Source organism: Gobius niger (genome assembly GCF_951799975.1).
Source record: "Gobius niger genome assembly, chromosome: 5".
NCBI classification, from domain to species: domain Eukaryota; kingdom Metazoa; phylum Chordata; class Actinopteri; order Gobiiformes; family Gobiidae; genus Gobius; species Gobius niger.
Genome location: NC_136856.1, coordinates 2,712,618 through 2,728,434, shown reverse-complemented (window position 1 = coordinate 2,728,434; position 15,817 = coordinate 2,712,618). Strand labels below are relative to the sequence as shown.

Sequence of the window (15,817 nt, the reverse complement as noted above, 5' to 3'; positions counted from 1 at the left end):
AAGAGAACGGAAAATCCTCAATTCAACAAACAGTCCAGTCGACAACTAAAAGCTTCAGGTGTTTCGGGAGCAACAATTATCTCAACAGAATTAAAGTTGCAGTTTCAACAATTTAACAATTACAACGTCACAAAGCCTAACATTAATATTTTCTTGCACAATTGTTTGTTGACATAGGACTTTCATTAGGCCCGAGCGCCCTCAGGGCTGGCAATGGGCCTCTTGTAATCGTATAGAGCGTAATAATAATTTTCCATATATTATGTTTTTACTACATATTTGAGTTTCAGAATATAATATGACTCTTACATGCAGCAGAAGTCTGAAGTTCTGTCTAAAGCAGAAGCTCCATGACTTCCTTCTTCACTTCTCAGTCTGTGCCTGAAGAGCAATGAGGCCTCAGCCTTTTTACTGGAAACAAAGAGCTCACTGTGTTTAGCCTCATGTTACTGTCACTCATGGTGTCTGAGCTAAAGTCTCACTCTGAAGAAAGTCAACTCACATTTACACTGAGAAGGTTGGAACAGTGTTTATTTTGTCGACTCAAATATTTAGTCTTAATTTTAGTCAGTGTTATTTTTGTGACTAAACTTGGACTAAAACTAAATTAAAAGTTTCTCATGAGACTAAAACTATGACTAAAATGTCCAGATATTTTATTCGACTAAAATAAGACTAAATAAAAATGAAAGGGAGACACTAAAATCATCCAAACTTCCATTGAGCGTCTGAAAGAGCCTCAGATCATTTACAATCACTGCCAAAGGATCAGCTCTGAGCTTTGTTCATGTGGAGCAGCTCCATGAAGCAGAGGAACCAGATTAAATATGATTATAATCAATATTATCAATGCAAAGTCGACTAAATTCGTCTTAAATTTAGTCGACTAAATTTACTTGCAATTTTAGTCAACTAAAACTAGACTAAAATTGAATGACATTTTCGTCAAAAGACTAAAACTACATTCAAATATGTTGTTAAAATTAACACTGGTTGGAAGAGCGCCCCCTTGTGTCACCTTGTATCCAAATGCCCTGAACGTAACAGCGGGTCAAAATTTGCCTGGCTCTGCCATACTCTTCCCTGTTCATTCCATGCAGGGAGTTAGTCTGGTTACGGAGCAATTGGAGCAGTTTGAAGGGGCGGGCCTAACGCGCACAGATTGTCAGTGAAATAAACCAATTAGCGATTAGCGGACGTGACGACAGCTGTGTCCAATTCAAAAAATATGAAGTGAATATAAACTCACGCGAAGAACGCGATGCAAAATCCTTGACTACTTCATCCAATGGTTAGTTTTGGCTGATGTTAACGTTAATTGAACTAAAAACATAGAGGTGCAGCGAGTGACGTAACCTTCTCATTTCTCTGTGACGGTCGTGATAGGTTCGGCTCGGCCTTAGCCGCCAATCAACAACGTGTCTACCGTGCGTGGCCAGACCCACCTTCTTTCGTGCAGAAAGAAGGTGGGTGTGGTTTATCAGGCTAGGTCAAAATGACCTGCGAAGGCCACACAAGGGTTATTCTAACATCCTGCAAAGAAATCCAAGCAGAAACTGTCCATAAACTCACAAGTTTAATGGATTTAAGATTGAAGCTGCTCAAAGAAGGTCCTATGGTAAAACATAACTTGACCTATTGAGATGTTTATAATTGAAATAGCTTTTGATTTAGGTATATATGACCTCCTAATGCTGCAAATTCAACAAATGACCATTTTCAGTTAATTACAAGCTTTAAAATGTATTGAAACAATGAGTTGCAGAATAATTAGGAACAGTAGATTTTGAGTTTTTTTTACTACGATTATATATATATATATATATATATATATATATATGATCCTCGACGAGTTAAAGACCTGAACATTTAATTATGCTGACTCTCATTTGAGTCGACAGTTTAGGAAATCAGAGAAAAATGTCATTTGCATAATAATTTGGAACGCGGTGTTCACATTTTTCTCTGAATAATGTATAAATTAAGAGCAAGGTTCTCAGCATTGTCAAAAAACGTATTCTTTCTTTTTTTGACAACAACAACACTTTGTCAGATAACTTTGTTAGCATAATGTAACATGAAGCTAACTTAAAACCCTGTTGTAGCTAACGTTAGCATAATGTAACATGAAGCTAACTTAAATGGCTGTCGTAGCTAACGTTAGCATAATGTAACATGAAGCTAACTTAAAACCCTGTTGTAGCTAACGTTAGCATAATGTAACATGAAGCTAACAAACGGCTGTCGTCGCTAACATTAGCATAATGCAACATGAAGTTAACTTAAAACCCTGTTGTAGCTAACGTTAGCATAATGTAACATGAAGCTAACTTAAAACCCTGTTGTAGCTAACGTTAACATAATGTAACATGATGCTGACTTAAATGGCTGTCGAAGCTAATGTTAGCATAATGTAACATGAAGCTAACTTAAAACCCTGTTGTAGCTAATGTTAGCATAATGTAACATGAAGCTAACTTAAAACCCTGTTGTAGCTAATGTTACCATAATGTAACATGAAGCTGACTTAAATGGCTGTCGAAGCTAACTTTAGCATAATGTAACATGAAGCTAACTCAAACCCCTGTTGTAGCTAACGTTAGCATAATGTAACATGAAGCTAACAAACGGCTGTTGCAGCTAACGTTAGCATAATGTAACATGAAGCTAACTTAAATGGCTGTCGTAGCTATGGTAAGCATAATGTAACATGAAGCTAACTTAAAACCCTGTTGTAGGTAATGTTAGCATAATGTAACATGAAGCTAACAAACGGCTGTCGTAGCTAACGTTAGCATAATGCAACATGAAGCTAACAAACGGCTGTCGTAGCTAACGTTAGCATAATGTAACATGAAGCTAACTTAAAACCCTGTTGTAGCTAACGTTAGCATAATGTAACATGAAGCTAACAAACGGCTGTCGTAGCTAACGTTAGCATAATGCAACATGAAGCTAACTTAAAACCCTGTCGTAGCTAACGTTAGCATAATGTAACATGAAGCTAACTTAAATGGCTGTCGTAGCTAACGTTAGCATAATGTAACATGAAGCCAACTTAAAACCCTGTTGTAGCTAACGTTAGCATAATGTAACATGAAGCTAACAAACGGCTGTTGTAGCTAACGTTAGCATAATGCAACATGAAGCTAACTTAAAACCCTGTCGTAGCTAACGTTAGCATAATGTAACATGAAGCTAACTTAAATGGCTGTCGTAGCTAACGTTAGCATAATGTAACATGAAGCTAACTTAAAACCCTGTTGTAGCTAATGTTACCATAATGTAACATGAAGCTGACTTAAATGGCTGTCGAAGCTAACGTTAGCATAATGTAACATGAAGCTAATTTAAAACCCTGTTGTAGCTAATGTTAGCATAATGTAACATGAAGCTAACTTAAAACCCTGTTGTTGCTAATGTTAACATAATGTAACATGAAGCTGACTTAAATGGCTGTCGAAACTAACGTTAGCATAATGTGACATGAAGCTAACTTAAAACCCTGTTGTAGCTAACGTAAGCATAATGTAACATGAAGCTAACAAACGGCTGTTGCAGCTAACGTTAGCATAATGTAACATGAAGCTAACTTAAAACCCTGTTGTAGCTAACGTAAGCATAATGTAACATGAAGCTAACTTAAAACCCTGTTGTAGCTAATGTTAGCATAATGTAACATGAAGCTAACTTAAAACCCTGTTGTTGCTAATGTTAACATAATGTAACATGAAACTGACTTAAATGGCTGTCGAAGCTAACGTTAGCATAATGTAACATGAAGCTAACTTAAAACCCTGTTGTAGCTAACGTAAGCATAATGTAACATGAAGCTAACAAACGACTGTCGTAGCTAACGTTAGCATAATGTAACATGAAGCTAACTTAAAACCCTGTTGTAGCTAACGTAAGCATAATGTAACATGAAGCTAACAAACGGCTGTTGCAGCTAACGTTAGCATAATGTAACATGAAGCTAACTTAAAACCCTGTCGTAGCTAACGTTAGCATAATGCAACATGAAGCGAACTTAAACGGCTGTTGCAGCTAACGTTAGCATAATGTAACATGAAGCTAACTTAAAACCCTGTTGTAGCTAACGTTAGCATAATGTAACATGAAGCTAACTTAAATGGCTGTCGTAGCTAACGTTAGCATAATGTAACATGAAGCTAACAAACGGCTGTTGCCGCTAACGTTAGCATAATGTAACATGAAGCTAACTTAAAACCCTGTCGTAGCTAACGTTAGCATAATGTAACGTGAAGCTAACTTAAACGGCTGTCGAAGCTAACGTTAGCATAATGTAACATGAAGCTAACTTAAAACCCTGTTGTAGCTAACGTTAGCATAATGTAACATGAAGCTAACTTAAATGGCTGTCATAGCTAACGCTAGCAAATTTAGCATGAAGCTAACTGAAATGGCTGTCGTAGCTAAATCCAACTTTTACTTCCTGGTTAGCATAGATACAGACAGCAAAGGGGGCGTGGCCAAGCCGAGGGGGAAGTAAACATCTCATGAGAATCACAGTTTTTCACCCTTTGAGCCGTTTTCTGGCAGACGATAAACAGATATAAAACTCTCTATGTCTCTGAATATTTATTTTGTAGAAAAATATTTTCATAATTCAGCATTTGTCAAAGTAATGGACCAATCCATCTGCTGCTAAGAACATGACCATATATGGGCAATTCCAAAGATGCCTGCCTGTTGCTTAGAAACGATTCCTGTAATTTGATTGGTTAACAGCGTTCTATTGCATGACATCATATTCTTGTCAGCTTAACGTCATCTCAGAGACACACACGTCAATCAGTGCACAGACGCGAACGATTCATATTCTGTGCTCTTAACAGTTAAAGCGTAAACATGGCCAGTAAATACACAGCAGGCGAAGAAGAAAATGTGTTGATCAGACATATTTTCATCACCATCAAGAATAATCTCCGGGGGGACGCAGAGGAACGTCTTCAGAGGCTCAAATCTGTGAACACGTTCCTCAAAGAACAGTTCACACGGGAGCTGGAGACGCACGTCAACATGGCCGAAGACGACGGATCCACCACGGTCCCTCAAGGACCAAACGAACCTCACCGACGGACAGGACAGGCCGTCGTAACAGCGGACTGTGCCGATCTACAAAACGAGGTCAAAAACCTACGACAGAACGTAAGCGTTAAACAGAAGGCGAATAAACAGATGCAGCAAGATCTCTCGGCCATGAAACAAAGCCACGACGAGCTAACAGGAGAGATACGCGTCCTCACGGAGCAGGGGAAGGCTCTGGACAAAGAAGCTGAAGAGATCACCAAACAAATCCACCTTAAAAAGAAACTACCCCAAAACTGCCTCGACTTAGAAGCGGAAAGAGACTCTATTCGTCAGGAAGTCGACGTCAAGCAAAAACATGTCTCTGAACTCAAAGAGAGAGAAGAGTGGCTGTCGGAAGAGCACAGGGTTTACGCAAAGCAGCTTCAGGATGAGCTCGCGGCGGCGAAAGCCTGTAGAAGTGCTTTAAATGCTGAGGAAAACAGGCTGACCCCTCTCCTGCACCAACAAGAGGATTTCAATCGGTATAAAGAGTTACAAAATGCAATCAAGACCGTGAAGAATGAAAACAAACAAATAGAGGAAAGTATCACGGAGAAGCTCATCAAATCGAGTGAGGGCATCAATCTGAAGATCCGGCTCACGGAGCTGTTGGAACAAGAAAAGGTCGCGAAAAGAGAAAACGAGGAATTGAAGAACTGTTTGAAGATGAATGAGAAGGTATGTGATAACTACATAAAGCTTTTACCGAAGCACGAGGAGAAGGCCCGTGCAGATGACGACATGAGGAAAAGCAACGCCGCAATGGAGGAAAGAAATGCTCATTTAAAGCGTGAAATAAGAAAGGCCAAAGCAAAAGAAGATAGTTACACAGCGACTGTCAAGGGCGGCGCTGAACTGGAAGCGAGAAACAAAAAACTGCTCAAGGAACAGCAAATTCTTGAAAAACAACTTCTGAAGCTTAACATGGTGGATGAGACACGTGAGCTGGAGCAGCAGGAGAAAACCAATGTTTCGGGAGAGGAAAACCGTCGCTTACACGAAGAGATCGGCTCGCTGGAGGAACAGGTCACGAAGAAGGAGGTTCTGGCAGCGAGAATGAAGAGGCTGGCCAAGGAGGAGGAGTCACTGAGCAACACAAACAAATACATGAGGGAGAGGATCGTGTACTTACAGAAACTAAAGCAGCAGCAGATGCCTCTACAAGAAGCAATCAGTGACTTCAGGGAAAGAGTTAATGCCCTGCAGCTGGACAAGCAGGGGATTCAGAAAGATCATGAGGAGCTAACTGTGGAAATCTACACCCAGAACATCCGGGTGGCTGTAGTGAATGCACTGGCAGGAGAGGGCCGAGCTTTGACAACTGTGAATAAGGAAGTTACAGAGAAGATCCAACAGGACAGGATGGAATGGCTCGCAAAGGACAGACAATTCGAGAGGACGAGAAGGAGGTATTATTGTAGCAGCTGCTTATAAAAAGGAACAGGCCACCGTTTCCCACACTGAGAAATGTCCTTACCTGAGCTTAGACGTCGACGCTTAGCTGTCTGGTCTTTGGTCTTTTTGTGAGACGTTGTTAGCATTTAGCCTTTAGCATATTCCTATGGCCCCAAACGCCGGTGAGGTTAGAAGCCACCGAGCTCTTCCACGTTTTCCCTTTTTGAAAACAGTTACGTGAGTAGTTACACAATCCAAGTCTAGTCACACAAAATTAAACTGTTTGTGTTTAATTTTGTGTATTTAAACAGAGAAAACGTGAAAGAGCTCGGTCACTTCCAGCTTCACTGCCGTTTGGGGCCAGAGGAATATGCTGGGAGAGGCTACATGCTAACAACATCTTTGGTCTTTGTGTGTGTGCTCAGTCACGCACAAAGACCAGACAGATAAGCTGATCTAAGCTGTGTCAGCATGGTGCCTTCACTTTCCATCACAGTGTCTCTACAAGGCTCCAGGAGCAATGGTTCTGTAGGTTCTCTGGTGAGAGGGTCCGTCAGGTGGAACAATTCAATCATCTTCTGTGCTCTAGTTACAGTGTTGAATGTTTCACCTCTCATCCAAAAGGCTTCGTCAGTGACACTGAAGTTTCAGCTCGGCCCGACGATCGGATAAAGATCTGGTCTGTGGGCTGCGCTGTGCTCAGAGTTGCTGACGAAGCCTTTTGGATGAGAGGTGAAACATTCAACTCTTCAGCTCGAGTACAGACGATGACTGAAGAACCTTCGTCTTTCTCCTGTACGACTGAGAGCCGACACAAAGCACGGTAGCACAGCGGTTAGCGCCCTCGCTTCACAGCTAGAAGGTCCCGGTATCCCGATTCCCATTTTCCCGGGGGTTAAGGGGAATCGGCTCGACCGGAGGTTAAGGGGTTAAAGGGGAATCGGTTTTCCCGGGGGTTAAGGGGTTAAAGGGGAAACCGTTCGACCGGAGGTTAAGGGGTTAAAGGGGGATCAGTTTGACCAGGGGTTAAGGGGTTAAAGGGGAAACGGTTCGACCGGAGGTTAAGGGGTTAAAGGGGGATCAGTTTGACCGGGGGTTAAGGGGTTAAAGGGGAATCGGTTCGACCGGGGGTTAAGGGGTTAAAGGGGGATCAGTTCGACCGGGGGTTAAGGGGTTAAAGGGGGATCGGTTCGACCGGGGGTTAAGGGGTTAAAGGGGGATCGGTTCGACCGGGGGTTAAGGGGTTAAAGGGGGATCAGTTCGACCGGGGGTTAAGGGGTTAAAGGGGGATCGGTTCGACCGGGGGTTAAGGGGTTAAAGGGGAATCGGTTCGACCGGGGGTTAAGGGGTTAAAGGGGGATCGGGTCGACCGGGGGTTAAGGGGTTAAAGGGGAATCAGTTCGACCGGGGGTTAAGGGGTTAAAGGGGGATCAGTTCGACCGGGGGTTAAGGGGTTAAAGGGGGATCGGTTCGACCGGGGGTTAAGGGGTTAAAGGGGAGTCGGTTTGACCGGGGGTGAAGGGGTTAAAGGGGGATCGGGTCGACCTGGGGTTAAGGGGTTAAAGGGGAGTCGGTTTGACCGGGGGTTAAGGGGTTAAAGGGGGATCGGGTCGACCGGGGGTTAAGGGGTTAAAGGGGAATCGGTTCGACCGGGGGTTAAGGGGTTAAAGGGGAATCGGTTCGACCGGGGGTTAAGGGGTTAAAGGGGAATCAGTTCGACCGGGGGTTAAGGGGTTAAAGGGGAATCAGTTCGACCGGGGGTTAAGGGGTTAAAGGGGGATCAGTTCGACCGGGGGTTAAGGGGTTAAAGGGGAATCAGTTCGACCGGGGGTTAAGGGGTTAAAGGGGGATCAGTTCGACCGGGGGTTAAGGGGTTAAAGGGGGATCAGTTCAACCGGGGGTTAAGGGGTTAAAGGGGGATCAGTTCGACCGGGGGTTAAGGGGTTAAAGGGGGATCAGTTCAACCGGGGGTTATGGGGTTAAGAACCCGCATGAGGCTAATCACCATAATGTAAACATAGATGCGCCGCTTTTACGAAATGAATCCCGATCTTTCGACAGTTTCACTAAAATATGTAATAAATATAAAGTCACAGCGAGTCACTGAGAGTCATTTGCCTCAAGTCCAAGTTAAGTCACAAACAGCAAGTCCCAAGTCAAGTCAAGCTTTCTGGAGTCTCAAGTCCCGAAAATTGTCTCTCGAGTCAAGTCATTTGACTTTTTGGCCCCTCCCAAAATAGAAGCAAAACATGGATTAAGAGCTTCACTAAATGAATACTTCCTGGGCGACTGAGAGCCTCTGCAAACATACTGCCATAATACTTACTAAAGCATTGTTACAGTTTTTGTATTGTGTCATAAATGAATAAAAAAAGTTGATTTAAGCTCTTCTGTGTGTTCTTGCTCTCCTGTATCTGTATCTTCTAAGTTATTAAAGCTTCATTTTAAGCGGATCATTCAGAATGAACTCATGATGAACTCACCATGAGGTCATTTTAGTTGGAAGTTTATACAAAGTTTGGTCCGTGGTGTGGTTGGTTTCTTCACAAACAAAAACATCATCATGATCATGATGAACTAATCATTATCATTAATGAGTTCATTGCCTGAATTAACTGTGTGAATTCATGAGTATTTCATCATGAATCATCATGACCTCACATGAATTCATAATAAACTAAGTCATGATGAATTCATCATGAATTATGATGAATTCATCATGAATTCATAATGAACCCTTATTATAAAGTGTTAACGAAATGTCCTGCCCTTTGCCGTTTCTTGGTTGTTTCACCTCAAGCAAATGATACAAATGGAAAGACATGAAATGGAAGGAAAGGAATAAATTAACATTATTAATCTGTTTCATGGTTCTATATGACAAATACACAGGTACGGAAAAAAGGATCGTTAAAGTACTGGTTAGAGGTTTTTCCACTCAATTTTATTCAATACTAAAAATAACTTAACCATAAATATATTTTTAAAACATATATTTACTGTATTTAAAGGGACTATACAGAGTTTAAAAATGTTAAAATGAAGTATTTTCCTCCATGTCCTAATGTGTAGAATGAGCTTAGACCTGTTCACCACAACTGCCTCTAAATTCCTGCACTGTCACTCAGAAAGTGCCGTCATGCACAAGCTTAATATAGAAGCTGCAGTTACACATGTGGCCTGAGATGGCAGTAGTGAGCATAAAATGGCCAACTTGCATCTACTCTCTTTAAACTTCCAAATTATTTATACTGTAAAAAACGTGAGATAACGGAGGCACATTTGTTCAGCAGGACCTTCTCCCTCTAAGCAGAGCCCTAGTGCTCGGTCATACTTATTGTATAGGTCAGAGGTGGGAGTAAGTCACTAAATGCAAGTCTCAAGCAAGTCCAAGTCAATCGGTCATGGGGTCAAGTCAAGCCACGTCATAGCTTTTGTCAAGCCCTCCCCCTGTATACTCGGATTCGCCCCTGCTCAAAGCAGTTTCCGCGTAGCCTTCAGTCCCGCTGTCACTGGGCTGTTTGTGGATGCGTAAAAGAGCCATAAAATGCTGTAAACTTTGTGTGAACGCCTTAAAACATCAAAAAGCCCCAAGATTCCTGTTGAATAATCAGCTCTTACATCGCCGTTCTGGAGGCTCCGTCTGCGCTGTAGGTCCAGCCCATTGTTTCATTTTCCTGTCCATAAATCTCCACCTCCTCACTCTGTTTAGAAAACTTTTAATGCACGTATTTCAACCTCGTATTTCCTACTGCCTTTACGCGCTGTATTGATTAGAAGCGCTGTGTCGGGAAACCGAACACGCATGTGGCTCATCACCATAATGTAAACATAGATGCGCTGCTTTGACGCAATGAATCCTGATATTTCGACAGTTTCACTCAAATAATAACTATAAAGTCACAGCGAGTCATGGAGAGTCATTGGCCTCAAGTCCAAGTTAAGTCTCGAGTCACAAACAGCAAGTCCCAAGTCAAGTTCTTCTTCTTTTTTCAGCTTTGGTCAAGTAAGTCTCAAGTCCCGAAAATTGCGACTCGAGTCTAGTCATGTGACTCGAGTCTCCCACCTCTGGTATAGGTGCATGTAATCGTACCTCGTAGTTTTCCTGGACGAAGGGGAACTGTCTGGGCTGGAGGAACTGCGTTTTGGGGATGTCAAGTCCGTCCTCTCCGTAGAGAAACTGCACCACGGAGCCGTCACTGTCCCTCACTGTGAGGTCGTACTGAACCACCAGCCCCTCCAGGTGTTTGATCACACATCTGTGGGAAAACAGGCGGGTCGCACTCAGGTACGTTTACTCAAATACATGTACTCGACCCAACCTTTTGAAGAAACTGCACTTCTGTGAGTAAAAGTACTTTACGTCTACTTGAGTGATGTTACAATGTAAAATAAATACAATAGTTGCTTGTTTCACAGTGTAGACGAAGTTTCTTGCTTATTTTAACATTATTTCATAGATTATGTCACCATGTCACCTGTGTGTAGCACATATTTATCCCCGGAGGTCGTGAATGAACCGACGGGGCCCATGAGCTACACTTCACTGTGGCAGCCATTTTGGCCAGTGGCACCGACTGGAGGCGGAGCACTGAATTTGACAAAGCTGCACAGTTTTATTATTTCGAAAGCTGTGTTGACGTTACCTCTGCAGATATCCAGATCTGGAGGTTTTCACAGCGGTGTCGACCAGACCCTCTCGACCGGCCATGCAGTGAAAGAAGAACTCCTGTGACAAAAAACGATTTACCGTTACAACAAGCAAAACTCATTTCAGTTCATATTCAGCAAAAGCCACTCAGGCCATCTCCTGCTTAAGGAGCATCTGCCTCTAAACTGAAGCTGAAGGGTCTGGGGTTGAACCGGTTCACTTTCAGCTGTTGAAACACCTGCAAAATGCTCTGACTGACTGACTAGGCTATATTTGACCCAAAACAAAGGCAGTGACAAATCATTGATAAAACTTCCCAATAATAGTAACAGTCCCGTCGCCAGATGTCAGACTTAAAGAGGGGGTATTATGCTTTTTTCAATCACATGGCACCAGTCTATATCACACTACAATGATGACCAAACCTTCTGTTGGTCTGTAAATGCAGTAAATTAGAATAACTCCACTCCCCTCCACACGCTGTCTGTGGCATCAGTGGGGAGGGGGTTCTGCTGAGGAGCAGTGGTTGGTTACTCGGCTGGTGACGAAAGCTCGGAGGCGTCTCCAGGAGGTGGGGGCGTTCCTAGGAGGACTCAGGCAAACCTATCCCTAAAATGGCCGCCATCAGAGTTTTTACAGATTACTCAAAAATACGTGAATGTGCCAAGGCAACACTTCAGGCATGTTTTTAATGAGGGAATGACAGAATAACATGATGTAAAGCTTGAAATTTTGCATAATACCCCCTCCTTTAAGGGGAGCATACGAAATCCACAATTCAGATTCAGATTTAGGAGGGGGCACAATTACTATTAGTAAAAATACATATTTTTCATATTCGTGTAGCCCTGGTGCACACTAATCATTACATTAAACATAATCCACAGCAAATATGACCAGACCAACGACATCTGCAACATCAGTCCTCGTGGTGGAAACGTCAGTTGCAGGTGGCGTTTCTCCGAGCTGAACCTCCTCATCAACACATCCTTCCACTCAGACCTGAACCTATGAGTAAGCTACTTTTTAAAAGCAGCTGAATGAGCTGGGCCTTTGCGTCTGTGCAAAACGAGCGGACTCTGGGGCTGTAGAGCGAGCGCCTGCGCCCCCACATACGCCACTGTTTTTGGAGCATGTGTTGAATAACCAGGAGAGGTGAGGCTCGGTCAGTGCTGTGGGCGTGGCCACGTTTCAGTCTCTTTGAAGCCTTCAGCGAAAGCTCCAGTGTCTGAGTGTAAATCGCACACTTCGAACGCAGGGTTTTCCACAGACTTCAGCGCTTTGTAGTAAAATAGTCGAGCACCTGTTACTGCCTGTGCCCAAAGACGCTCAAGACCCGCTGCAGAGGGACGGAGAAATGTGCATGAAGAGACTGACATCGTGGACTCTCAGAGCGGGGGGGTGAACAGGGAAAGAGTCCATGACGGGAGACGCTGAGCTGACTCCTGCGCCATGAGGATCGTTATTACGCCTCTATCATTATCAGCTAGGTTTTATTTGTGCCCAGACAACACGGGAGCCGTTTTCCAAGAAGCTTTAAGATTTGGGAAGTGGCAAACGGGAGAAAATGTGCTCGGTTCAGGGGAGGGTTAAGAAATACTTCTGCGGCTCTTCACGTCTTTCAGTTGGAGTTGTTCTAACCCTCACCCTGCTGAAGTTTGCAGACCCTTGATCTGGTCCAGGGTTCCCGCCCCATTTCAACCCAGTGAGATACTTTTACATGTTTGTGGGCTCTCATTCATCCAGGGAGTATCCACTGTAGAGACGCTAAATCATCACCTTGGACTGGGTTTTGTTAAAGTGGAGGACGTTTCACTTCTAGTGACGGTAACCCAGTCCAGTTGATGGTTTAGCTTCTCCGCGATGCTACAAAGAAAGGGTTTCTGGTTGGAGATCCCCAATCGACACACCGAGAGCTCACCTGAGGTTTGATGCCCGTGAGGAACCGCCCGGAGACAAAGCCGCCGGCTCCGGGCGAGGGGTCGTACGGCTGGAAACACGGCAGAGACTTCCCAGAAGGCATGAGGGGAGGCCGCCGCCCCTCCAGCTCGATCTGACCCAGGAGGCACGAGATCTACACACACACCATACAGCACATCGTTAATAATAATACTGGACAGCAAATCTGCACAGACATTTAACCTCTTAACTCCCACCTGAACCGAGAGGATCTTTTTCCTCACGTCATCAGATTTGTTTTCCATAATTTTTTTGTTGGGTATTCAACTCATTTTTGTAACTTTTTTGTCATTTTTTCGTCCATTTTTGCATCAAATTTTTGTAATTTTTTTCGTCAATTTTTTATCAAATTTTTGTCCTTTGTCATTTTTTTGTCACATTTTTGTAAATTTTTTATCAAATTTTGGACATTTTTTGTCACATTTTGTCACATTTTTGTATTTTTTTTTTGTCAATTTTTTATCCTTTTTTTTAATATTTTTCCGTCAATTTTTTTAATCAAATTTTTGTAATTTTTTGTCACATTTTAGCCACATTTTTTATCTCATTTTTTTTGTCTTATTTTTTTTTTGTGTCATTTTTCGTCAATTTTTTGTTAATTTCTTTTTGACATTTTTGTGACATTTTTGCCACTTTTTCATCCATTTTTCGTCACTTTTTTGTCAATGTTTTCTCACTTTTTTGTCACATTTCCATCATTGTTTTCATCTCAGTTTTGTTGCTATTTTCACAGCTTTTTTCCAGAAGCTTTTGGACTGGGGTAAAGCCAAACTGGAGAAAATGTTCTCGGTTCAGGTGGGAGTTTTAAGAGACATGTTTTGTGTGTAGTACATATTTATCCTCAGAGATTACGTTTAAACCGATGAGGCCCATGAACTACACTTCACTGTGGCAGCCATTTTGGCCAGTGGCGCCGACTGAAGACGGAGCACTGAATTTGACAAGGCTGCACAGCACACTCCACCACGAAACAAATACAGATAAACAAATACACAAACAGAGAGAGAGGATCACCTGCATCGTGTTGACGGTGGATCCTTTCGCTCCAGACTGAACCATGAGCTGCAGGTTGTTGTCGGGGAAAGACGTGTGGAGGCCGATGGGCATGCACACCTGCAGACAGACGAGGGTCAGTACGAAGTATATATATGCATCAATCAGCTCTAAACCAAAGCCGGTCAGTGTTACCTTGTTGATGTCGTTGTTGACCTGGTTGGCCACCTCTTTGAACTTGTGATCTGCCAGACTGAAGTCCCTCTGGTCGGGGTTCAGGTGGGCGTCCTGCCAGCGGCTGCGAGCCTCGGCCTGGTCCACGTTGGGGGGCAGGTTAAAGGCCGCCTGCAGAGCCTGAGAAACGAGAGAGAGGGGGGTTACTTTATAGCGAGAACACGAGCACGGGGGAATGTGTGTCGCACAGATTCATCCCCAGAAGGTCGTGAATAAACCGACGGGGCCCATGAGCGACACTTCACTGTGGCAGCCATTTTGGCCAGTGGCACCGAGTGGAGGCGGAGCACTGAATTTGACAAGGCTGCAGTTTACTAAGAGGGTTTAGTGGTGCATTCGGAGCTTCTGTTTCTGGGCTTTCTGTTTAAACTCCGACCTCTTGTGGACAAACTGAACTAAACACAGCTGAAGCATCAACTCAATCAAATAAAAAGAGTCATTTTCTTTGTAATGTGGTCTTGTGAGCACCTGTCAGGTCAATCCCAGGGAAACACTCGGCCCAAACAAACAGGAAGCACCGGCTGATACATGCGGCACAAAGAGGACCTGGTGATTTTACTGTAAAATCAGCTATAAAGTTGTGTTAACTTCATAGGACCAGGGGATGAAGAGTGTAACCCCGGGGTCTAGGGGTCGCTCTGACACCACTGAGCCAATCACTGATCACTGAAACCCATCACCAGGAAACTTACTTTGGTGCCGATTTTGAGAGACTGTTTGATGATCTTCCTCCGTTGTTTGTTGGCTCCAGCTTTCACCAAGATGTCCTCCACACCTGCAGACGAGGAGAAGAAACGGCTCAAAGGTTTGTGGTTCAATCCCTTGAGATTCAATCACGGTTCCCTCGGGAAACTGGTCGATTTTAGTAATTAGCATTTCAAAAAGCAAAACTATTCTTCCAAGGATGAACAAAAGAAAAGCTTTCAAACAAATATATATTTTTTTTTTTCATGTGTTGCAATCGCTCAGGCGACTGTATTTGTGAGACTCTGTGGTTTGACACGGTGAAATAAGATGTGGTTTCAGTGACACGGATGAAGCAATTCTGTGAAAGCGGCGCCGCGGTTATGACACTGTGGGTAAAAGCTGACACAGTAGAGTTCAACAGTTTGTTTAGCCTAAATTACTGATGAAAGCTGATACAGTCCTTTCCCTCCTTTCCTAAAAACAACATTACATTTTCATCTCTGTTATGATTCAGTAACTTGCCAAACATTGAATAAGTAACTTTTCTCTAGGGATGCACAGATACCACTTTTTCTAAAACCGATACGAGTACTTTGATTTAAGTACTCGCCGATAACGAATACCGATACGAGTACAAGGCATTTTCTTCATTCTTACTTTTTTCACAGCAGATTGGTTTGTAATTAGTTAATTTACTCATGTACATTTCCTTAAGTAAAGTAGGCGACACATTTAAGAGCAGTTATATTAGAATTGTGCTGATGCCATTTATTTATTTATTTTTATTGCTCTGTCCATCATAGA

General features: G+C 43.0%; 1 protein-coding gene across 2 annotated transcripts in view; it reads right to left on the bottom strand.

Moving 5' to 3' along the window:
* polr1a (RNA polymerase I subunit A) overlaps positions 1–15,817 on the bottom strand; it is a 60,016-nt gene that overhangs the window by 27,461 nt on the left and 16,738 nt on the right. For both annotated transcript variants that reach the window (XM_079556164.1, XM_079556165.1), the window contains exons 19-24: positions 15,019–15,101; positions 14,288–14,446; positions 14,114–14,212; positions 13,062–13,214; positions 11,136–11,218; positions 10,583–10,748 (exon numbers count right to left, since the gene is read on the bottom strand). In XM_079556164.1, coding sequence (XP_079412290.1) covers positions 10,583–10,748; positions 11,136–11,218; positions 13,062–13,214; positions 14,114–14,212; positions 14,288–14,446; positions 15,019–15,101 — 743 coding nt within the window. The remainder of the gene's footprint in view (positions 1–10,582; positions 10,749–11,135; positions 11,219–13,061; positions 13,215–14,113; positions 14,213–14,287; positions 14,447–15,018; positions 15,102–15,817) is intronic.